Genomic DNA, 25,040 nt, shown 5'->3' with positions numbered 1-25,040 from the left:
AAACATTCAGAACTACACTTTTATACAAAAATGTACATAAATTATAATAATATATAAAGACCCTGATCCAATTCCAGCTGTGCTTTGTTGCAGACTAACGCAACTAGTGGCCCTAAACTGGGATTGCCTGTGCAGCCCCCATCATCAAGTTCAACAGGAATTGGATGTACCTTGTCATGAGTTTTTAGATCCGGATGGATATCTGCATGGAAGTTTCCTTTGCTGGATCAGAAGGATGTACCTAAATTTGCACTCCTATACTCACTTTACCTGGGAACAAATCCCATTAAAGTTAATGAGGCTTTCATCTGAATAGACGCATATAAGATTGCTCTGAAAGCTCATTGAACACAGTGTGACTTACTTCTGAGTAAATGCATAGGGTTGCAGAGTTGGTTTACTTAAACCACATGTTCTATATAAACCTTTCCGCAGACAGTACCACTTGAATTTGCTGAAAAGCTATTACCTGTAGCTGCTTGGGTTTCACTGGATGGACTTTTAATTAAATTTGGCTGATGTTTTCAACCACCACTTATGTCCACAAAAGTTATTATTATTAGATTTATTATCCACCTTTCACCATAAGGTCCCACGGTGGGTCACAACAATGTAAAATACGAACAATAAAACAGTTTAGAACAAATTAAATGTGCAGATACTACCTGATACCTTATAATCGAGACAAAAATGAGAAGTTTTGCATTTATTGCAGTGGCTAAAGTACCATACAAAATATTCTTATGGGAGATCCCATTTAAAATTTGGTGCACATTTCTGACATCATACTCCAGCCTCATTCTGAATAAGCCTATTCAGCTTAAAAAAAATACAAGCACAGTTTCAATACATAGTACAATATTGTATACTAATCATTTGTGCTACATATACAGGCTGAATGAAAACCAATTTTCTGCCATTTCAGTTTCTGGTTGATGATTCTTACTTATTAAGGGTTATCAGGAGAGTGGTCATTTATAGTTTGTCAGTTCTGCCTCAGTAGCCTCAACTGGAGCCATATTAGGTTAGTCATACCTTAGTCCCAAAGGGATTTAAGGTATTCATGCTTCCCTTGTCTCTTTTATTTCAATGGGATTAAAGCATAGCTAGCTTAATCTGGAACCAATCCAAAGGCAGCATAAATCACATAAGATTTGCATTTTTTTAAAGACTCATTTACTAAGGCTGGCCAAAATACTAACTGAAGTTAGTAGGATCCAATAAATATGCAAATGTATCACGGATTTATTTAGAGGGCAACTAACCTACAAGTTCATCTTGTAAATTTCTATTGCACTGCTATGAATATGTTAAAATTCTCTTTCTTTGCCAAAGGAAGGGCAACTGGAGAACTAGAATTCATTTGATGAACTTTAAGTTTTGTGCAGCCCCCTCCCACTTAATTGCTTGTTGCGCCAGAGTTTCAACTTAAATAATATCTGCTTTGGCAACATTCATGTAAACCAACACTACCCTGATTACTCCATTTTGCAGGTAGAAAAGCACAAGAAAGGCAGCTTAAGCTGTCTTTTTCTAGATTAAAAAGACCGGTGACGTTCTAGTTCAGATTTATACGGACCCAGGAGTTGGCAGAGTTCAGAAGGTGACAACCTGTTAGTACTGCCAACACAAACAATTTACTCCAAGAAAGTGCTTTGCATTTTACTAGAAACAAAAGCTAAAATATTGCACTATTTCAAATTTCATTATAGTACCTGTGCAGCATTGGTATCTTCAAGTTTACTGTGCAAATAGAGTTTGGCTTTAGTTAAGGCACCTGTGAAACTGTAGAGAAAAAGAACACACGCCACCTAGTGTTGGAAACAAAAAGTGGAGGGAAGGCATAGTATCTGAACCCAGCATATTGCATTCATGTGCATTTTGGACAGTTGCACTCTGTGAGTGGAATTCAGCGTCATGCTAAGGCAATTGTTCTGTAAGCACAAATATTTCTGCTTGCTAGGTGGAATGATCTTCCCTCTCCTCCCCATTCTGGGGGTTCTCCTGACCCGAGCAGATGCTTGCATGGGAAGATTCATAGAATTGTAGAGCTGGAAGGGATCCTGAGGGTCATCTAGTCGAACCCCCTGCAATGCAGGATTATGCAGCTGTCCCATATGGGGATTGAACCTGCAACCTTGGCGTTATCAGCAGCATACTCTAACCAACTGAGCTATCCAGGGAAGAAGAGTGGGGAAATCCCATTGCCCTAACAGGACTTGTTGCACTGGCTCCCACCAGCACAACAACTCACTTGAGTCCGGCCTTGTGTCATACTGTAACTGTTGGAATAAACTAACACAGAGAAGGATACCTGGGTCACTTGTGCTTTATTATCAGCTAGTTACCTTCAGTAAGAATGCTGCTGTATGCTGGTTCACTCTGGAGAGCAGGGTCACATATCTGGTCAGGCAAGGGGCTACTTTTCTCTTTGTAAAGGGGAGAGGAGATTGAAAAGCTTCCAACAGTTACACTAAAGCAGCACAGAGTGGAACTCTATCCAACATACAAATGAGTGGCATGCTTGGTCCAGAAGCTACGTTTTCCCTGCACTTTCTGTTTCCACTACTTTGTGGTGTGTGTTCTTGTCTCTGCAGCTTTTAAAACACCATATTACAAGTTCACAAAACCTTTTTGGTTTATTTTAGTTTGGCGACACAAAATTGGAGCTTCGTTCTCTAATGACAGTTCTGTTTAGCTGGGTCTCCTCATGCAGACTTGGCAGCGACTTATGATTTTTTCCATTTCTCCAGCTTTCAGAGTCTGTGACAATGGTTTCCTTAAAAAGGAAAAAAAAATGCACATTCTATAGGTAAGGAAACTCTCCATGTAAAAAACAACAACAACAGGCATGTTAAAGAGGAATAGAGGCAGCCAAATTAATGGCACACTCTGGTAAGCTGTGGTAGTGGTTACATGGTAGCGTCTCATAGGATCCTACATAGCAATCCTAACGAAGGAATATGGGGATGGGTGCTCTCCTTATGCTAGTGCTGCTCTGGTACTGATGCCACTTTTGCTCCTGTGCTGGTGTATTCTAATATACAATTAGAATAATAGATTGTATACAAATAGGTTTATGCAGCTATTGAGAGGGTGGAACAGATCAAGAGGTATGGTCTTCGCAGGAGGCATTCCATTGTAGTCAACATAGGTAAAGGGACCCCTGACCGTTAAGTCCAGTTGCGGACGACTCTGGGGTTGCAACACTCATCTCGCTTTATTGGCCCGAGGGATCCGGCGTACAGCTTCCGGGTCATGTGGCCAGCATGACTAAGCCGCTTCTGGTGAAACCAGAGCAGCGCATGGAAACACCATTTACCTTCCCGCCAGAGTGGTATCTATTTACCTACTTGCACTTTGATGTGCTTTTGAACTGCTAGGTTGGCAGGAGTTGGGACTGAGCAATGGGAGCTCACCCCGTCGCAGGGATTCGAACTGCCGACCTTCTGATTGGCAAGCCCTAGGATCTGTGGTAGTCAATATAGTGCTATGCAAATAGTTCGGCCAGTGCAAATATTTTTCCTTGTGCAACAGAATGATCTCCCTCTCTCTTTCCCCCAATGTGCTGCCTAAATCCAGGGTACACACCAGGGGAAGGAGAGGGGGTGACCCCCCCCTTGTGCTGGTGCTAAACCTTGAGCTAGCATGGAAATGCATTTGAATACTGCCCTCCGTCTTCAGTACTGATACGAGTGGAGCAGTTGCTGCTTTCACTGAGCTTTTTTTGTTGGTACCAGAGCTCCTGCTGCATTAGCTGTTCTGTTGTGGTGGCTCACTCACAAAGGAAGGTTAGTTAGCATACCTGAACATTCTTCTTGGATTTATTGAAGCCAACCAGAAGCTGTAGGAGTTTGAGTAATAATTGCATGTCCCTCGGCCATGGCATTCAATAAATGGAATGGCATGAAATTGTTCCAAGCATGATCCTGGAGATGCCAGCGCTTGTCCAGAAGCTTCTGAGCCTGCACCTGTGTACTGTGAGCATACATGTCTTCCATGAAAACCTGTTCACTGGCAATTTTTTGACGATGTGAAATCCACAGCTTAAAACTGAGGAACTAGTTGTATCCCAAAATGCAGAAACCACAGTTGCCCAAAACAAGTTTTGTAAAGCAGTTTCTAATTTTTGCCAGTATCATGGTAATACCTTTTACTGGCTACTTTTAGGAATTGTTCCCCTGCTGCTTCCTACTATATTACTACTTCCAATGTGCAGTGAGATTTCTTTTTCTTTCTTACCATAACAAAAGAATACCCTTTCCAAACAGACTGCCAGCCTTGAGGACATGGTGGAACTGAAGTGGTTTGGCTGTGAACTGCTATCATCACTGCAGGGCCTTCGCAGACAATGCATCTACAACATGGCATACAAAGTCATTAGGCGGGAAATAGGCAAGTGCTCGTTTAGAATGCAGCCCACAAATTGACTTTTAGCTATTCACTTTCCCTCTCTCCTGCAATTGCCTTCAGTTATGTTGTTATGTAGCCAAATCTAACTAACAATGACATCATTGCTATTAGGAAGAAACTCTACTGTCAAAACAAAACAAAACAAAACGGTACTAAAGAGCAGGGCTGCAAAGGGTCACTCTCTAGAGTACTGCCACTTGAATGCCACTGCTGCTGCTGCTGCTGGTGGTGGTGGGGTGTGAAGTGTAGGTGGGTTCCCACAAGGCAAGACATAGTGATAATAGCAAGAACCTTTACTGAACTACAGAACTGGACAATAGGGGCAAAGCAACTGCTTATATACATTTCTGGAGGCCTAGGCTACTCCCACTCCCACTCCCAACGTGATTGGCTGTCTAAACTTCTAAGCTGCAAATCATAAGTCGGAGTTTAAGAGCCAATGGCAGAGGCCAAAATCCTGAAATGTTCTGTGATTGGATATTATGTATCAAATCAGAACACAGGGGCTCAGAATCCTTAGTCCAGACTCAAGAGCATGCAGCACACACCACTGAATACATAACAGGGTGGCATCATGGAAAATGGGCAACTGGCTGGCAGTGAGCAGGTGCCTGGTGGGGTGACAATTTTCTGCCCTCCATGCCCCCACTGCCTTAGCAAATTGTGTCAATTTGCACAATGACTGGGCTGGCCCTGACCTTCTCCACAAATCTGTACCAGAAACAGTTGATAAATCATCATCTACAACACATTTATCCAAAACAAATGAGCAAACAAATCCATGTGAAAACACAAAGAGAAAAGGAACACAACTACTACCTGCTAATATAAGGCTCCAAAGCTTTCCCAGAAATTGGTGCCATATCTAATGGCATTGGCTCTGCCGTTGACAGCCAGTATGAATAGTCATTGCGAGAAGCAAATCTGCAAACGTTACTGGGATTACATAATAAAAAAGGCATGGTGGTAAATCTCTGAAGGCAGCTACCAGCTGAACCTAGAAGATTCAGAAGAGAAGCTATGATGAGCTTCTTTGTATAGATCTGTTGCAAAATCCAATTTATAGTACAGTAATAAGCAACTGAGACGCTGTAATAGGGGCAACTTCAGAATAACTAGGGGTGGCAAAGGCCCTTTATTAATGGAGAAAGGCTTTAATCCATGCTATTTAGCACCTATAAATATAGCGTGACTGAAAGATAAGGGAGTGGGAAATATTTTGGAGATTAGACACTACCATTGGAATCAATCTTCCACTCTAACTAAAGAAATGCAATCGCATGAGAAAGAACTTAAAAAGTCGGAAACAATGACAAGTCAATGTTGCAGCACTTCTGTAACATTTCTGCAACAGCTGTAATAAAGGAGCATACAGCATCAGGTAAAGAAATGCAGATAGGAACTGAAGTGGTAAAGGAAAATGTAGTGTCTCTGCTACGCTATTCTTTTCCAGAGGTTGTCATCAAGAGAAATAACTATAGGAGGCTACTTTCTCAGGCCTGTTCAAATAAGCACAATCTGCTCCAGGGTGAGTAGCATTTTAAAATACTTTTCCTTACATAATTATGTAATCTAAGCCAGGCACTGAGATGTTTTCTTTTGTGTAACAGAGTTGGTATGGTTGTCCTGCTGAATAAAAATGTCCCCTTTAAAAGAAATAAACTGAAGCATATGTTTATAAAAGTACCAAGATCTTGCCCATGTGCTTGCTCGTTCCCTTGTACGAAAAGGAGAGAATAACCACTATAGATTTGAGATGTCCCAGATGGACATGAAGGAATCTCTGTTGACTGGCTGTGCCGAGAAAAGATGAAGCCCCTTTTGGCTGGGCCAGTTAAGCAACTTCCTGGGAATCCAGGGAGTCCCTTCCTACCAGGAAACCCAAGCATTCCAGGCAAACCTAAAATAAAATAAAAATACAGTAGGTAAAAATAAATAAATACATGTATTTGTGTTCTTGTATCTGAGAGAGCATGCACGTCAGGGTAGGATATGTCGTTTTGGCTCCATGTGCCAGATCTTTATCAGGATCAGCCTCAAGGGGCAAATTTGATTGGGGCAGGACTGCCCTCCTCCATTCAAAATCACCTGTGTGGTTTTGCAAGTCTTAGCAGGAGCGAGGCTGCCTCAAATGGTGCTTTGCAGCTATTTAGCACTGGGTCTCTTTAAGCAGGTGGATGGCAGCAGTGACAGTGGGGGAGGGATTCCCCCATCTCCCCACCACCACCCATCACTAGGCGAAGGGCAAAGGGCTCTAATTTTTCTTCATCAACTGATGAGTGGGAATTAAATCCTGTGTGATCCTGGGCACAGGGCAGCACAGCTAATGCGAGATTAAACCCTGTCCTTCCATCCATCAGCTGATGTCACCAGTGACATCACCAGTGACATCACCAGTGACATCACCAATGATGTACATGTGGTTTAGGAAAAACGGCCTGGAAAAGGCAGCTGGACCCCATGGAGGGCAGAGGTTGGCCCGTGGGCTGGGGGTTCTCCACCCCTGCTGTATGTGAGCACAAATTGCACAATTATCATATCTTGGCCAACCTGACCTTGCAGTATGAACACATTAGATAAAAAAAAAAGTCACTGTTGGCATACGATTAGGCTTGCCAGATCAAAGCAGGAGAAATAAATTTTACAGAGCAACCTAGTTTTTGTTTTGTGGTAATAGTCTGTAATACAACAAACTGAATGTGAAAGGAAACATTTCTGGGAAAGTGTTAATAATCTAAGGACTGTGGCAGTAAAGGTAAAGGGACCCCTGACTGTTAGGTCCAGTCGCGGATGACTCTGGGGTTGCGGTGCTCATCTCGCTTTACTGGCCGGGGGAGCCAGCATGACTAAGCCGCTTCTGGTGAACCAGAGCAGTACCTTTGTATTTTTTAAAAAATGACATCTCACCTGGCACTACAGACCAATGAAGTAGCTGGAGAAAGCTTCCAGTATTCTACAAATCCTAGACAAACTAAAGAGGGGCAGAACAATCCTAATGAGGAACCATGAGTCATGGGGCGGTGAATTTATCACCACAGCCATAGCCCAATCCTGCTGACTGCGGAAGAAGGTTGTGGAAGCAGTGTCCCCTCTACCTCGGCTGCCCCTGGTTGAAGTCAAAGGCAGGTGCGCCATCTGGGGGGAGGGGGGCGAGGACCAAGGGCCCCCTCAAAATTCAACGGTGGCCAATGCACTGCCTACAAGGGATCTTCAGATATTTCAGGCCTATGCACTCAAAACTAACTAATGACACAAATGTAATTATTACAGTGTAGCACTATCTATATCTTATTTACAGTACCTTTCGGGCCTTGAAAACCTTTCTCTCCTTTTAGTCCAGGTGGTCCAGGTATGCCAGGTATCCCAAGACGACCTAGCTGGCCCTTTACACCTGGAGGTCCTGGATTCATATAATAAAACACATGTTAGCATATAGTAAGGTATCAATGTAGGCACCCTCTGGATTTGTTCTCGGGTTTCAATAACTTATCCGATTTTGAAGCCAAAAAGGAATATTTAGATAGCAGAAATATTTTGCTGTGTAGGAGATAAGTGACTATTTACAGCAATGAAAAACACCTATTTGTTGCTTAAGTATACATTTCAATTTGCAATGCCTTTTTTAAAAAAATAAAAGGTCCTTCTAAGGCTTGTATTATGTTACTCGTACATAACATTCTGGGCTTAACATTTTAATATATTTTAATGTTTCAAAAGCTTTAGTATTTTGCTGCCAGTGCTACTTGTTATCAGTGGTGTAGGAAGGGCAGGGCGTAGGGGGCGCTGCGCCCCGGGTTCCAGGGGAGGGGGGTGACACTCCCCGGCCCCTCCCCCGCTGCCCGGCACCCCGTCCGGATGGGGCAGCCCCACGAGCCGCCACTTGCTCGCCGGCTCGTTGCAGGAGCAGCAGCGCTGGCCCGGATGCATCCAGCTGGCACTGCTGCTTCCGCAGCAAGCAAGCGGCAGGTCCTGGGGTTGCCCGACCCGCCGCTCGCTCACCAGCTCGCAGCAGCGCCGGCTGGATCCACTACGCATGCCCAGAAATTCCAGGCATGCGCAGTGCATCCGATGCGTCGTGGCGTCACGCCACACGCGCCATTATTCCCCGCCCCCAAGGGGGTGGCTCCACGCCACTGCCCCGGGCGGCGAAAAGGCTTCCTACGCAGTTGGTTGTTATTGTTAACTTTTATAGTCATTTGTATGCTGGAAGCTGCCTTGAAAGGGTTTGACCTGAAAACAAAGCCTAGGAATTGTTAAATGAATAAATGCAACTGGATTGCAAATTGCTACAGATCTATGTGTCCCACTGTGTTTATCTATGCCAGGACAGGGGAATCTTTTTCCACCCAAGGGTCACTTTTCCTTCTGGGCCACATACCAGCAGTGGGTGGAGCCAGAGAAAAAAAGTGGGCAGAATGACAAATGCCAACTTATACAGTAGGCTAGTGTCTCCATTCCAACTTATACAGTAGGCTAGTCTCTCTCTGTCTCTGTCTCTTTCTCTCTCTCTCTCTCTCCCACACACACACCCCTTTCTATTTCTATCCAGACAAGCAAGAGGCATGATAAGAGTTAAAGGACCTATTCCCGCCAAGGCAAAAACTTTTATGGTGCCATGTCTTAGGTTATGCAGGACATGTTATCTGCCCCTGATGTTCCTTTCCTCTATTAGATAAAACAGAAGGGGGGTATTATGAAACTTGTACCTGGTGGCCCTGGCGGTCCTCTGGGACCTGGATCTCCTGAGCTTCCTAGGTTTCCTGGAGGTCCAGCAGGTCCTGGGTTTCCTGGGAAAGAGACAGCAGCCACAGGTGCTCCAGGCGGACCTAGTAAAGGAATGGATAAACAAATAATTGGCTAATGTATTAAAAAAGAAAGGAGATGAGGTGGGAAGGTAGACCTAAAGAGATGATGAGGATATGTAAATCCTGCCTTCCTCCCAAAGGAACCAAGGGCAGCTTTATAGATACTGGTCAAATATACTCACCAGGTGGTCCCTTTGACCCTCCAGGTCCTGGTACTCCTATTTGCCCAGGTGGTCCTTGATTGCCCATTTCTCCTGAAAAGAAGACCTGACATTATTAGAAATGTGACAGTCTTGTTAAGAGTTGTTATGAATGGTGTTCATAATAATAGGTACCGGTAGTTGTTGTTTTTTAAAAGTGGAAGCTGTCTTGGGGGCCACATAGAAACATTTGTAGGCCAGATATAGCCTGTGGGCTGCAGGCTAGCCACTGCTGATCTAATCTGCGCAATCTCCCAGCAATTAATATGAAGCATATTAATACTGCAATCCTGACACATGTTGAATCTGAAGCAAGCTGCACTGAGTTCAATATGACTTATTTTCAGGTAACTATGTTGCTGGACCACAATCCCATCAGCCCTGACCATTGGCCATGCTGGCCAGGACTGATGGGAAATGTCTAGCAACATATGGAGGGCCAGAGGTTTCACATTCCTAGTGCATAGGATTGCAGCCTAATGTTGATTTTGTATCAAATAAATACAACTGCTGCCCTTCCTAAAGTTCCAAGTTGGCTCATTGCTTAGGGGAATTATTGTACCTATAAGAAACACATGAGACAAATAATTGGGTTATTAAATAAAATAAAATAAAAGGGTGATAATTTTATTAATACCGTATATCAATCTGCAGTGACCTACTTCATTAGGTTAGCATAGCCTGAAACTCCTTCTTGGAAGTAAGTCCTGCTGAACATTGTTAAATACACTTCCAATGGAGTAAATGTAAATGTTCTTTCCCAATTCCATTTCTCCTAGGGTATGCCTCTATTTCTTTGGATGAGATGTGCTGGCCCAGTTTCCACCAGCCCTTCCTCCTCCTGTCTAAATAATCCTACCCTGACTTTGAAGCCCAGGAGAGTAGCAAATTAAGTCTATGCACTGCCACACATCTAAAGATGAGTCAAGGAAGGCCTGGCTGAGTCACACTTCTCTGCCCAGCAAATAAACCTTGAGTATATGAGGTGTAGACATCCTTAAGCCAAGTAGCCCTGATACGAAGGTCTTATGATGAACTTGCAGCATCAAAATGATGCTCTGGTGCTCACTAATGTACCACGTTTAATTGTTTCTCCCCTTAACTTTCATTGCAAGGCAAGCTTTTACATTCTGTAGTGCATTTAGTTATAAGTCACTTTGTGTACCTTGGTAGAAACAGAAATGCAGAACAGAAAAACAAGGACAGCTGTAACCTAGTTAAGAACTGAATTATCACATTCAAAATGCTTCCTGTTGCTTAGCTCAAAGGCTCATTTCCAAAGCAGCTGCACAGCAGGATACTTAAAGAAGAAAACTTTTCCCTTAACTGGCCTATGTTTAAAGCCAAAGAAGAAAAAGAGGGAGGGATTAATCTGATTTAGTCACCAGTGGCAACTAGTTCTTCCTACACTGCATTGATAGGAAGGCAGGTAGGTGCAAACCTTGTCTGCCGTTCAACTGCTGGCCCACACAAGGAAAGGGATTCTGGCAATATAGTTCCCCAGAAACAGTTCTCCCAAGGAGTGGAACTGCAGCAATACTAGGAGGCAAGGCCAGGCCTGCAAGGATGACCCAGTGTAACCAATCTGGTGTTCCTGCTGGTGGTACACCTGTGCAGTCCCAACCTCACCAACTACCTCACTCTTCCTGGTAAACTGTAGTGAGTGACTCCGCTGCTGGGAGGCTATTGTTGTAGCTCCGCTTTGCTGGGTGAGCCGCTCCTGCCCTTCTCTGCATCCTCCCCCCTTCCTGGTCTTGTTTCTCCTCCTTTTTTCCTACTGCCTGATCACCTGCCCTTTCCAAATCAGTGTCAATAGTGAGGAGATTGAGAAACATCCTGCACTTGCCTTGCATTCTTCCCCTGGACAGTTGTGTGAATTAGGAGAGAGCAAATGAATGAGCAGCAGGGTCCCTGCGTATAAGGTGGGACCCATTCATAGCTCCTTGCCCAAGGCCTCCCAAAACTTGGAACCTGCACTGCAAAAGCTAGCAACAAACAAAGCACAACTCCAGAGCTGCCACCTTTCTACCCCTTATTCTGTGGAGGAAGCTCTGTGTCCACTGCATGTCAGCCTCTCTGTTTATTCATGAAGAGCAATATACAAGATATTCATTTATTATTTACTGAAATGTATCCAGGCAGTCTTTTGTATAAAATAACAAGGTGCTTTACAAAGTTAGTCAAATACCTTTGATGCCTGGGAATCCTGGAAAACCAGGTTCACCTCTAGGACCTTGATAGCCAAGGATGCCTTCAATTCCCTGTTAAGTCAGACAATGAGACGAGAAAAAAATCATCTTGTTTCAGTAACTATACACAAGCTAGACATGCTTGTTGGTTTTCAGCAGTGTCTGTGAGCAGGGAGAGGATAGAGACAGAGAAAGGCAAAATAAGACAACAGTCTGGCTGAGGGGCATTTGCAGGGGAGAATTTGGCAAGTTCATGAGTTGTTATGCAATCTTTCTCTCACTTGCTGATATTCCCTGTATGTGAGAGAACAGATTTCTGTAACAGACTTCTATTATCTCAGCAAAAGCAGGCTTACAACTGGTTGCATTTTGTGATAATTTCAGGTGGCATTTCTAGCACCACCCAAATTCTTACTGCTCCTGGAAAGACAGTGTTGCTACAAGATTCTCCTGCCGTTGGAAAGAGACAATGCTGGCAAAATCAGTAAAGCTTTTGAGTGGTCTGCTATTTCCCAGTAAGGCAAATATAGCTGAATTTGCAGCATTAGAGTGACTAGACTTAATGAGAGGAGAGCTGCTTCTACTGAAGTCCTCAGAGTTAAAATGATGCTTTCTAGGATAAGTGTGAAAGACTGCAAACTAGATATTCCCCTAATTGTTGATAAATATCCTGGCATTGATAAAATAAAGCACAATATCTCACTACTGAAATATCAATCTGTTTAAATGCACCAATAGATGTATGATATAAAAATAAGTGAAATCTTCTAGGTGCCTACACATTGACGCTCACATCTCTTTTTTCTATTTTGTAGTAATTTTGTTTTGGTTTCTTTGTTAAAATGTGTTGCAGCCTACAACCAAAGGTTAAAATAGTGAGTGAATAATTAAATGTAATTATTTCACTTACTGCTGGCCCAGGTAAACCAACGTCACCTCTAGTTCCTGGCGGGCCTGGTAAGCCATCATTTCCTCGAACACCTTTATTTCCTTTAGTACTATAGCCAGGGAGTCCAGCAGGTCCTGGAATACCAGGGACACCTATATTGTTTTAAAAAGGAGATAGTTTTATATACATACAACAGGAAATTGTTTTTTATACCAGGAATTGTGTGGAATTCAGAGAGGCACAACCATTATAACTGAAAGTGAGACAGCCTAATTTGTTAAGTATTATCTCAGGGTCTCTATTTTACCTGTGTTAGGTATGATTAAAAAAAAAGGAATTGGGAAAGTATATTTCCAGTTTAAAAATAATATGAATTCAGAACATTGATTAAATTTCAGTTGTAAAATCTTGGAATATAAGAAGCAGCATAACCAAGGGTGCACCTCTAGTAATAGAATATATCCTGTGATGCAGAATTTTAGTTGGTCAAGAGAATTCAATCTTTAACTCATCATCCATGGGGAGCAAATCCAAAGCTCATGTAGGGATAGATCCAAATTTTGCCTCCTGGGAACTGAAATGTTGCATCCATGGAAAGCTTTTGATCCGGGGTGAGGGGGTCTTGCCTTCGTGGCAGGGAGGTGATTTTTGCCAATTCCCTCCATATTCACATGTTCCATCAGCACCCTCTTCAATGCTTCTTGAGGGTCCAAGAGTGGATTTTTTGAAGGCATGAAGGGCTGTAGGGGAAAGGGGGAACTTGGCAAAAGTCACACACCGCTTTCTACCACTGGGGGAGCATGCCTTGGCCAAAGCTCCACTTGGGATGTTCCCACTGCCAGCAGCAAACTCTCTAGCCAAGACAATTGCACTTTGTCAAAAGCAGAGAGAATTCACCTCTTAAAAGAATGAGGGCCTTTTTCACATAATTTCCAGGCCCTTTTCAGGTATTTCCTCTTAACAACTGAATGATGCTTCACTGCTCTGGGAGTCAACCCACCACCCTTCTCTATTTTCTGTTTCTTTCTTTTTTATTATTTTGCTTTTTATTAACTTTTTATTATAACACATAATCACACGGCACTTAAGAAACAAACTAAAAAGAAAACACAAAACAAATGACAAACATAACCATAAATCCGAAAGCTCTTCTTACACACAGACTTATGTTACCCTTTTTTCTATTTCAGATTCTTTTTCTATTCTAATACTTCCTTCCTCCTCAAAGCGGGTCTAATTCTGTTTGTCAAACTGTTTCTTTCTCATTTCATCATTTCTGCCCCTCTCCATATACTGCACTTGTAAACCATATTTTGTTTTGCAAAAAATACTCAAAGCAAGTCCAGGTTTTGATTTGAGAGCACAGTTTTATGATTTGCATGGCATTTTACTGTAATCTCCATACATTCCCCTCTCTTTTTGGAATTTTTGGTTAGACTGTCCCCTAATTGTATCCGTCATTTTTGCCAGTTCAAGATATTCAAATAATCTGTCCTGCCACTCCTTTTGTTTGAACTATTTCACTATTATTTTGCAATTGATATTCTTGCTGCCATTGTTGTATATAAGAATATTCTCTTATTTTATTTGGAATGTCTGAGTGTAATATGCCCAGCAGAAAGGCTTCTGGTTTCTTTATAAAAGTTTGTTTAAATATTTTTTTTCAACTCCTCGTAAACAGTGTCCCAAAAGCTCTTGATTTTTTTTACAGGTCCACCACATGTGAAATAGTGTCCCTTCTGCCTGGTTGCACCTCCAGCATGTTTTAGATCTCATTTTGTACATTTTGGATATTTTACTAGGTGTTATATACCACCTAAAAAACATCTTTAAATTTTTTTCCTTTAATGAGTAGCAAGCCGTAAATCTCCCTTCTTTATTCCATAGCCTTTCCCATGCCAATAATTGAATAGTTTTGCCCAAATCCATTGCCCTAATCATTACTTCCATCACTTGCTCATCTTTAACATCCCATTCCAAGAGAAATCCATACATTCTAGAAATTACTTTTTTCTTATTTTGTATTAATTTTTTTGTCTATTGTTGATTCTTCTCTTGCAAAACCTTTTTATTGTCTATCTTAAACACTCTGTTTAATTGATGATATTGAATCCATCCTGTCAGGTAATGTTTTATTTCCTCATATTTTTTTCAATTTCTATTTGTTGCTTCTTCTTCTAAGAGATCTTTATATGTAGCCCATAATGTTTCCATGTTCTTCCTTTTGACTGCTATAGCCTCCAAAGGAGATAGCCACCAAGGAGTTTTGAGTTCTAGTAAATCTTTATATTCTCCCCATAACTTATATAAAGGCTTCCTTATGATATGGTTAAGGAAGCCTCTATGCACTTTTACCTTCTCATATCCCAAATATGCATGCCACCCGTAGCAATTGTCAAAACCTTCTAAGTCCAATAAATCTGCATTCTGCAATGTCATCCATTCCTTTAACCAATTTAGACAGGCCAATTCATAATACAATTTCAAGTCAGGGAGTGCCATTCCATCTCCTTTTTGTAATCTATTAATAATTTGTGTTTAATTCTAGGTTTTTTTATACTGCCAAATGAATCTCGATAGGTCTTTTTGCCAAAATTTAAAACATCCTGTCCCCCCAATCACTGGTATCCATTTTCTGTTTCAACTCTTGTTAAAAATATGGCAATAATGTGAAACATGTGGATATAAGCAAGTGCTTATTATCTGCATAAATATTCCAGTTACAGAACTTGACACCCTTATAATGAAGTAGATTTATCAAGACCTCTGAACTTCTATCTATTTGAGTAGCAATGTGGTGAAATAAGAATAGGCAATAACAGTTCCTACCAGGTTTTCCATCAGGACCAGGGGGGCCTCTGTTTCCTTTTTGGCCAGAAATTATTGCACCTGGTTTCCCGGGAAGTCCTGGTTGTCCAGGTAAGCCCGGAGGTCCAATTGGTCCCTGGTCTCCCATACGACCTTTAATACCCGGTAGCCCTGGTATACCAGGCACCCCAATGTCTCCTTTGACACCTATGTAGTATTTAAACAACCATTAGGTACAGGTTAGTCAACTTTAATATACTTTTAAAGAGGCACAGCAAGTCTTAGGGGCATGGCAACCAAAATAAAAAAGCAATAGACAAGTAACATTTTGAAGTAAACTGGTTTACTCTGCACTGAAGCAGACAGAATTAAGCTCATTTTAAGACTTACAGCTCTGGCTTTCATACCCCCCCCCCCCCAAAAAAAACACAACAATTTAATTTTACCTTTAGGACCAGGAATGCCTTGAGGACCAGGAATCTGCTGTCCTGGAGAACCTGTATTCATAATTGTTTTCATTACAAATGCAGAACAAAAATACAATAGAATACATTGCAATAACAGGAATAGAAATGTAGCTGAATGCAATACTGAAAGTTCTTATTTCTAGGATTCACAAACATATATCTATCCAGTAACAAAGTATTTGCACATATTTGCCTCTACCACTACTGCATTACACATTCTAGCCGATATTAACCAATGTATTACTAGTTCTAGGTCTTATCCAGGTAGAGATGTAAAATTTCCGGAAATTTTGAAGCTCGGGAAAAAAAACAACGTTTTTTTTCCTGGGGAAAACGGAAATTTTCAGAAAAATTGAAAAAAATGCTACATTAGCACTTCTTTTTTCTTTTCCAGATTGAAAGTCATTCTGTTACTTTAGAAACATAAAATATAACTATGGACAATTTTAATGGGCATAAAATTATCACAGCGAGCATATTAAAAATATAGTGTATCCAAACAATTATTACAAACAGAATTTACTTTTAAAATAATATTTATTTGTATTTGTAACAAATGGAGCAACAATCTCCTGAACTGTTTACTAGTTTATGTGGAACAAAAAAAACCTCTGCAAAACAATTTTTAAAAATCCAGAAGTAACAATTATTCATATTTCCTCTCCACAGTGTTTAAAAAAAAACATTCTCATAAAAAGAACTGAAGAAGGAAGTGTGACTACGTTTCAATGAATGGGCATGAAATTTAATCAGAATCATTTTCTGAGCTGTAATTAAGTATATACTTTCAGGCCCTTTTTGTTGCTCTATATTTTCTTCCAGTGCTTTGAGGCCTAGTGAAGAGGAACAGAACCAATGCATACCACATGCATGCAAAAACAAAACTGAAACCTTTTTCTTTTCTGGTGACAACAGCACCTTCTAAAGGAAGAAATGTATCTTGTTCTTGCATTGGAGAGTTCAGCTTGTAACCTAGGACTTGCTTGTCCTCACAGAAATTAGAATAATCTGATACCATACATATTTTTTAGAAATGATTTATAAAATATTTGAACCCCTTATCTTAAAATATTTTATTCATCATGTTAAAATAAAACATTCCATAATCTATTTTTTATTTTTTCAATTTTCCCAATTTTCCAGGAAAAAAAATGTCCCCCCCCCCAAAAAAAAAATTCCGGGGGTTTTCCAGGCCTTCACATCTCTATATCCAGGATCCCTCATTTCAAATACTCCAAAAGTGCAGCTTTAGAAGCAAATGGAACGTCAGGCTGAGTTATCTTCCCCAATATTTTCCTCTTAACAAACCCAAATAACTGAAAAAGATCTGTACCTAGCAACTGGCATCTCCAGTTGTTATTATCATCCAAATCACTCCTACTTGTGTGTAGTTGTTGTTTTTTAAAAAAATGAAAACTGAAGCTTTTAGTAATTCTCAAACTACTTTGAAAACATAATCAATACATTATTATTTTTAATCTGCATTAAAAGCAACAAAAAGTTAAAAATGTGAGTGCTTTTCAACAGTATACATTTTGACATGGCTTGAATTCCGTAATGACCCCCCAAAATATTGGAACATATTGAAACAGAATGGACGTTATTAATGGGATACCTTGTGCTCCCTTCTCTCCTGGGGGTCCAGGGATACCATCCTGTCCTTGGCTACCCTTCTCACCAGGTGGTCCATCATCACCCAGTAACCCAGGTGAACCTGAGGATGATGTTGAAAATTTAGCCTTGATGAAAGAATATTATACACTTTATCTGTTAGTTTGTGGTTGCTGTTTTTATTATTCTTAGTATGTGATTGTACCAGAAATGCTTATTATACTTGATATTAATGGATAAGTTAGAATGACAATTTACCGTATTTTTCGCTCCATTGGACGCACCGGACCATAGGGCGCACCTCATTTTTAGAGGAGGAAACAAGGGAAAAAAATATTTTTCTGGTTTTCCTCCTCTAAAAGCCCTGGGTGGTTTTTTTGGGTTTTTTTTAAGGATCAGCTAAAAGTTTTGCAGCTGTTTTTGCAAAGGCAAAAGGCCTTTTTTTAGGATCAGCTAAAGGTTTTGCAGCTTTTTTGCAAAGGGAAAAGCCCTGGGTTTTTTTGTTTTTGTTTTTTGAGGATCAGCTAAAGGTTTTGCAGCTTTTTTTGCAAAGGGGGAAAAGCAAAGCTCCTTTTGCAAAGGGGGAAAAGCAAAGAGGAAAAGCCCCATTTTTATGGGGTTTAACTCACATTTCTGAAAAAATCTTAAGGAAAGGGAGCCATTTCTACTGTTTGCAGAAAGATAATCTAATCAGCCAGTCACATGTCCTGGGGAAACAAACAACCTCCCTCTACAGCACATTCAACAAAGGAGGGCTTGGCTGAAAGGGAGCAGGGACTCTTATCTCTCTCCCGATCTCTTGCTGATCAGCTGCTGAGCGGGGGTCCTTTCAACACTCCCCTTTCTCTTTGTAAAATAAAAAGCACAATCTGCTTTTGGCCCCTGGGCAATTCAGCTCCAGGGACCACCATTCGCTCCATAAGACGCACAGGTATTTCCCCTTACTTTTCAGGAGGAAAAAAGTGCGTCTTATGGAGCAAAAATTACGGTACTTCACTGTATAATAATTTAAAAAGTTACAATATTATCAATTAATTACATTGTCATATTAGGTTTTGAAATGATCTAATATTGGAGCATCATTATTGATCATTCACATATTATTCATTACTTAAATGTGCATGCCACTCTTAGGTCCAAATTAGCTCACAACACAACGAAAAGAATGGGAAAGCTCATATTTTCTATTGTGAGCAGGACAGTGGCCCTGCAAGGATTAATGAGAGGCTTTTGTTGGAGCACTTCATGGTACAGGATAAAGCTGTCAGGAACTGTGCTTTCCTATTCCACAGTTATCCACCCACATTTCCCATGGCACCAGTGGAAGTTAGGTGATCAGCAACTGTGGTTGCTCCTGTGCCTCCTTGCTGTTGGTATCATCTGCCATTATCTCAAGATGAAGGAGAGGCGTAGGCAGTAGCAAGGAGCAACTGCTCACCCACCCTTTCCGTCTGTTCAGTATTGAGGATTGTGTCCAGAGAGAAAACCTACATGACATACAATTCACCAAGCGAAATGTTATCAGTGAAATATGGTGGCTCAGCAGGAATTTGGCAAACTTCCTAATTTGACAGTTTGCCTAGCATTGCAAAAAAAGAGAGGGGGTGGGTATGAGTATGTGTGTTTGTCTCAAGCCTCACAATACAGGGCATGTAACTTTCTGGGTCACAATTTGCTGCTCTACAGCTTAACTGTAGCAGTCAGTTTCATAGGATCACAGAGTTGGAAGAAAATACCTGGTCATCTAGTAGCAATCCCTGCTCAGTGCAGGGTTTGTAATGCAGGATGCAAGTGATCCATTCTAAGCAATGTAAGTAGGAGAAAACAGCTGCCTAACTTCTGGTTAAATACCTCCTGCATAGTAGAGCCCACCATGGAAAGTGTGTACATTGAAAAATATAGGCGAGTTCTAGAATTGGCCAGGACAAATTCTGGCCCACCAGTGGGAAACCTCAGTGATACGAGACCAGAAGAGATGAAACAGCTTTTCATTGAAATATATAGAAAAAGCTATGAAAAACTAAAACATAATGGATTGCATCCAACTTTATACTCAGAATAGAGCCATTGATATTAATTTAATCTAAGTCAGTCTATTAACTTAAATGAGTCTATTTTGAGTAGGACCAGCATTGAGTAGGAAAAATAAAGACCGAAAAAGAAGTACAAATAGGCAAAAAAGCAACAGACCTGGAGAGCCTCTGATGCCATTTTGTCCTGGTAATCCTTTAGCACCTTTAATACCATTACTGCCAGTAGGTCCTGATTGTCCTGCAAAAGAGAGAGCGAGAGAGAGAGAAGAAATGCAACTTTCATTTGTGAATGTTTGTTCTTTATACAGCTAACCAGAGACCATTGCTGAAGCAGCTCCATCAACTTCAGTAAAAATACATTACTCCTAATTGCAGTGCTCTCTGTACCAAACTGTGCTGTACTGAACCCTGCTTATCTAAATGATAAACTCAGGATTTAATGGAGCCGTCAATAGTAGAAGAGTCTATTTTGGATCATTGTATTAACACACACACTGCTTTGTATCTCTTTTGCACAACGGGTTTTCCTTCCCCCCTGATTTGATAATCAGTTGTGCAACCAGCTGCATAGGAAGTTATTACCTAGATAATACTTTGTATTAAAATACCCCAAGGAGAACCTGTGCTGTATGAGTGAAATAGCATTACTGAATAATATGATTTGCGTGGCATTATACTGTTTCTGTTAGCGTGCATTCAGAGGGAGGCTTTCTGAGCATCAATCACAAGCCACAAGGGCACTGTTAACGATTCCTAGGATGATTGCTACTGGTTCAAATGGCAGTTCAGGGTCAAGCGGGAATGGCATCAGTTGACAGTGTTTGAAATATTTTCTGTAGCACAAAATCCACAGGCTAGCTGGTACCTTTTCCATAGAAAGAAGCTGCTTACAGTAGTTGCAGTATTACCGTATATACGTGAGTATAAGCCGACGCAAATATAAGCCGAGGCACCTAATTTGACCACAAAAACTGGGAAAACTTATTGACTTAAGCATAAGCCGAGGGTGGGAAATGCAGCAGCTACTGGTAAATTTCAAAAATAAAAATAAATACCAATAAAAGGCTTGGAAAGAAAGGGTCTCTTACAGGGAGGGGTAAGGGGGCATATTGTGGGTATATTTCAGGGGGCAAGGGGAATATTTTGGGAAGGTTTTGGGGGGAGGGGGCAGATTCTAGGATGGATTAAGGGGTGCATGGGGCATATTTAGGAAGGGCATCAGGGGCAAGGGGGCATATTCTGGGAAAGTTTCAGAGTGGGCAGTTTCTAGGGTGGGCAGAGCTGGGATGGGCAGGGGTTAAGAGGGAAGGGTTGGAAAGAAAGGGTCTCTTTACAGGGAGGGCTCAGGGGGAGGGGCATATTCAGGGAGGAATTAAGGGGGGAGATTCTGGAATGGATTAAGGGGGAAGGGGGCAGATTCTGGGAAGGTTTCAGGGTGGGTGGGGCATATTTAGGGAGGGCATGAGAGGCAAGGGGGCATATTCTGGGAAAGTTTCAGGGTGGGCAGTTTCTAGGGTGGGCAGAGCTGGGATGGGGGCAGTTTCTAGGGTGGGCAGAGCTGGGATGGGCAGGGGTTAAGAGGGAAGGCTTGGAAAGAAAGGGTCTCTTTACAGGGAGGGCTCAGGGGGAGGGGGCATATTTAGGCAGGAATTAAGGGGGGAGATTCTGGAATGGATTAAGGGGGAAGGGGGCAGATTCTGGGAAGGTTTCAGGGGTGGGTGGGGCATATTTAGGGAGGGCATCAGGGGCAAGGGGGCATATTCTGGGAAAATTTCAGGGTGGGTAGTTTCTAGGGTGGGCAGAGCTGGGATGGGGGAAGGGGTTAAGAGGGAAGGCTTGGAAAGAAAGTGTTTCTTTACAGGGAGGGCTTAGGGGGAGGGGGCATATTCAGGGAGGAATTAAGGGGGCAGATTCTGGGAAGGTTTCAGGGGTTGATAGTTTCAGGGTGGGCAGTTTCTATGGCGGACTGAGCTGGGATGGGATGGGGGCAAAAGCAACAGGCTCTCTGGGACTGAGCCGGCTCGCGCGCCTGCTCGATACTCGTCCTCCTCCTCCTGCTCCCGCTGCCCCGTCGCTACCTCTGTTCCTCTTCGTGGAGAAGGGACGGGAGGAGGAGGAAGAGGCGATCCTCGCACAGAGCAGTGACTGCTCTGTGCAAGGCATCGGAGAGGAAAAAAACATCGAGGAGCACTTTCTCCCCGCTTTCCCCTCCCCGATGGGTTGCGCAGAGCAGGCACAGGATCATAGAGTCTCAGCGCAGTTTCTACAGTGGGCAGAGCTGGGATGGGCAGGGGTTAAGAGGGAGGGCTTGGAAAGAAAGTGTTTCTTTACAGGGAGGGCTGGGGAGGGGGCATATTCAGGGAGGAATTAAGGGGGCAGATTCTGGGAAGGTTTCAGGGGTGGATAGTTTCAGGGTGGGCAGTTTCTATGGCGGACTGAGCTGGGATGGGATGGGGGCAAAAGCAACAGGCTCTCTGGGACTGAGCAGGCTCGCGCCTGCTCGATACTCGTCCTCCTCCTCCTCCTGCTCCCGTTGCCCCGTCGCTACGTCTGTTCCTCTTCGTGGAGAAGGGACGGGAGGAGGAGGAAGAGGCGATCCTCGCACAGAGCAGTGACTGCTCTGTGCAAGGCATCGGAAAGGAAAAAGCATTGAGGAGCACTTTCTCCCTGTTTTTCCCTCCCCAATGCCTTGAGCAGAGCAGGCACAGGATCAGAGAGTCTCAGCGCAGCGGTTCTCCAATCCCTCAGTGCTGTGCCTGCTCTGCGCAAGGCATGGGGAGAGAAAAGCGGCCAGGAACGCTTTCTCCCCACTTTTCCCTCCCCGCAGGACAAGGGATCAGAGAGCAGTCACAGATGCGGGATCGGCAGGGCAGGGGAGACAAGCAGCAAGAAAGGATCCCTTTCTTGCCGCTTGTCCCTCTGCAGCCGCCCGCTTCACCCGAGTATAAGCCGAGGGCGGCTTTTTCAGCCCAAAAAATGGGCTGAAAAAGTCGGCTTATACACAGGTATATACGGTAGTTCACTTAGAAATTATATTCCACTCTTAACGCTTTGCATTGGTGCCTAAAACACACACACACTTTACCTGGAATTCCTGGTAAACCAGATTCCCCTCTGTTTCCAGATAGTCCAGGTTCTCCAACAAGCCCTGGCCGGCCTGCTGATCCACTTTCACCTTTTCTTCCTCTTTCTCCTGGGGGACCTGGATCACCCTAGCATCAATGGGAAACAGGATCATGGTAAATAACAATCAAACCTATTAAGCACAACCTGGACCCATGGATCTATTACTTTCTATACCTCAGGTCCTGGGTCCCCAGGAGGTCCAGATCCAGGACAGGCTGGTTCTCCTTTATCCCCTGGAATACCAAGCAAGCCAGGTGGCCCTGGTATTCCTGGTGACCCAGGCAAACCAGAAGAACCCCGTTCACCTTTAGAACCTGCAATGGCATAGACATGGCTATCAGAATACATATTTTAGATTTTTATAATTTCCCAAAGGGGGAAAAAGCCACCAAACCAAAACCAAGTAATGAAAATATGAAATGAGACTTGAGTTATAAGCAGCTGTATTATAGTTTCACCCTTCCACAAAGACAACTCTACACCCACACACGGAGAGAAAGAAAGAGAGAGAGAGAGAGAGATTCTTATTCCCTCTAAGTAAAGATATATTCAAAACAAATACAGGAAGAACTTGAAAAATAATGAGTAATGAGTATTTTGGCCTTAATAAACTTATTATGAGCTGCGCTGTTGCCCCCAAAAACCTGTGAAACACCATTCCCCATTTATGCACAGCTTGCTCCAATTCAGTCCTTACAAACGCATTAATCACTAAATTCAGCTATTTGTTTTTCAGGTGGCTATTACAGTACTATTCCCCTGATGGCTATTCAGATACATGGGTAAGATCACCTGGCACTCCCATGTCCCCTCTGTCTCCTGGAGCTCCTGTCAATCCCTGTCCACCAAGAATTCCTTGAAGTCCCTTGTCTCCTTTGGAACCTGAAAGTATAATCGGTTGCACATATTTTGATGCCCTTCAGGATTAGGTGGGATGTCATGGATCATTATCCAAAAGAAAGAACAGTGTTCTTGGTTACTCTGTTCTACACCTGCTACTTATTGCCCCTCAAAGGAGCGACTACTCCTACCGGGAATATGACACTGCTCACATTTTCCCAAGCTGTCCGGTGGTATCTCCTAAACATGACGTAATGAGTGTGTGGTTAGCATTATGCTAAAACTAAGGTGCAGCTGCTACTGAGTTTCATCAAGTTTTAAAAATAAAAGATCGGGCATTCTTGAGATTTTAACCATTTAATATTTCAAGTACATTTCACCATGTTAACCAGCACTGGTATGAGAATTCTCTGCAACTGTACCAATAAGAAGGCTGGTTCATTCATTTTATTCTCCATTCAACCATGAGCAAGTGCATAACCATAGATGATTATGGATGCATTATTCCCCACATAACTCTTGTATTAACTAGCTCATGTCTTAGTATGACAAATTACTAAAAGAAGGCTCACATTATTCCGTATATCTGATACAGTTTAATATATAAGTAAGTCTATATACCTGGCGGCCCTGGCATTCCTGGTAGTCCATCAGGACCTATGCATCCTTTCAGACCTTGCTCTCCCTTTTCTCCCTTGAGTCCCAGTCTTCCAGGAAATCCTACAGCAGCAAATGACATGCATTACACCGGAAGTCAGTATCACCATCACTCTCATTTAAAAAACATAACATGATAATTGTAATGGCACCAAGCTGGTTTTAGCAGTAGTAGTAACTGCTGCATATACCTTTAGTTCCTCTGTCTCCTTTATCGCCGAAACTCACTTTGGACTCTGATGTTCCAGGAGAACCTTTATCACCTGGCTCACCTTTTTCACCTGAAGATCCCTTTCTTCCTTTTGGTCCTGGGAAGCCAGGAGAACCTGCAAACGAAACACAAAACAAAACAAAACTGCTTTTATTATTTTTCTTCTCTGCAATTGTAGCACTTTGTCAATTACTTCAAAATCTGGAAGAAACTTGGCTTGCATTTGGAAAAGTAATAGCATGACACACATTTGGCCAATGAAACATGTGCAGGCCCTTTCACATTTACAGAAACTAATGTGTGCCATTTACAGTTTTAGCTTTGAAACATTTTACCAAGGAGAACACGAGAAATTTAGAATTTATACATTGTCTTATCCAGAAGTCACACTAATTTCACCCCTTTGTCCTATCTCTGGCCTGTGACCATAATAAATCGATTCATTCATTCAGCCCTTTGCCCTATAATACTCCAGCACCAACTAACAGCCAAAAATAATCAAAATCCAAATGACATGCTAACCATATGACCACAAAGCACTGCTAAGCATTGACCTATTAGTCTAGTTAGGAGCAGAAGCCATGCTTCTTCTCTGTTTGTTAGGGCTTGAAGGAGGGGCCGTACTGAATGCTACCATAAGCCTGGAAGGTCGCAGGTGAAAGCAGCCGAGCAAAGGAGGCTTACAAGCAAAACGGACACAGACAGAGTCTTTCCTGGACAGGCAAAGATAGGGCAGGTTTCTTTTTTAAGCAGAGGTCAGGAAAGTAAGGACCATGGACAGTTCCCAGTGG

The 25,040-nt window shown here is 42.4% G+C and overlaps 1 protein-coding gene across 4 annotated transcripts in view; it reads right to left on the bottom strand.

Moving 5' to 3' along the window:
• Positions 1-2,119: 2,119 nt before the first annotated feature.
• The window catches only part of COL4A3 (collagen type IV alpha 3 chain), a 73,321-nt gene continuing 50,400 nt past the window's right edge, over positions 2,120-25,040 (bottom strand). The window contains exons 34-52 of one of the 4 annotated variants that reach the window (XM_033150276.1): positions 24,230-24,364; positions 24,003-24,101; positions 23,334-23,423; positions 22,716-22,855; positions 22,501-22,627; positions 19,573-19,653; positions 17,387-17,485; positions 15,751-15,801; positions 15,326-15,511; positions 12,518-12,648; positions 11,607-11,679; positions 9,401-9,472; positions 9,120-9,239; positions 7,715-7,813; positions 6,101-6,313; positions 5,233-5,410; positions 4,243-4,357; positions 3,806-3,978; positions 2,120-2,779 (exon numbers count right to left, since the gene is read on the bottom strand). In XM_033150276.1, the coding sequence (XP_033006167.1) occupies positions 2,695-2,779; positions 3,806-3,978; positions 4,243-4,357; positions 5,233-5,410; positions 6,101-6,313; positions 7,715-7,813; positions 9,120-9,239; positions 9,401-9,472; positions 11,607-11,679; positions 12,518-12,648; positions 15,326-15,511; positions 15,751-15,801; positions 17,387-17,485; positions 19,573-19,653; positions 22,501-22,627; positions 22,716-22,855; positions 23,334-23,423; positions 24,003-24,101; positions 24,230-24,364 (2,267 nt within the window). In that variant the 3' untranslated portion in view covers positions 2,120-2,694. Of the gene's footprint in view, positions 2,780-3,805; positions 3,979-4,242; positions 4,358-5,232; positions 5,411-6,100; positions 6,314-7,714; positions 7,814-9,119; positions 9,240-9,400; positions 9,486-11,606; positions 11,680-12,517; positions 12,649-15,325; positions 15,512-15,750; positions 15,802-17,386; positions 17,486-19,572; positions 19,654-22,500; positions 22,628-22,715; positions 22,856-23,333; positions 23,424-24,002; positions 24,102-24,229; positions 24,365-25,040 lie in introns of those variants that run through there. The other 3 variants (XM_033150278.1, XM_033150280.1, XM_033150279.1) reach the window with 3 other exon arrangements.

This window comes from Lacerta agilis, chromosome 5 (assembly GCF_009819535.1).
Source record: "Lacerta agilis isolate rLacAgi1 chromosome 5, rLacAgi1.pri, whole genome shotgun sequence".
Taxonomy (NCBI): Eukaryota; Metazoa; Chordata; class Lepidosauria; order Squamata; family Lacertidae; genus Lacerta; species Lacerta agilis.
This window is presented reverse-complemented; position numbering and strand designations above follow the sequence as displayed.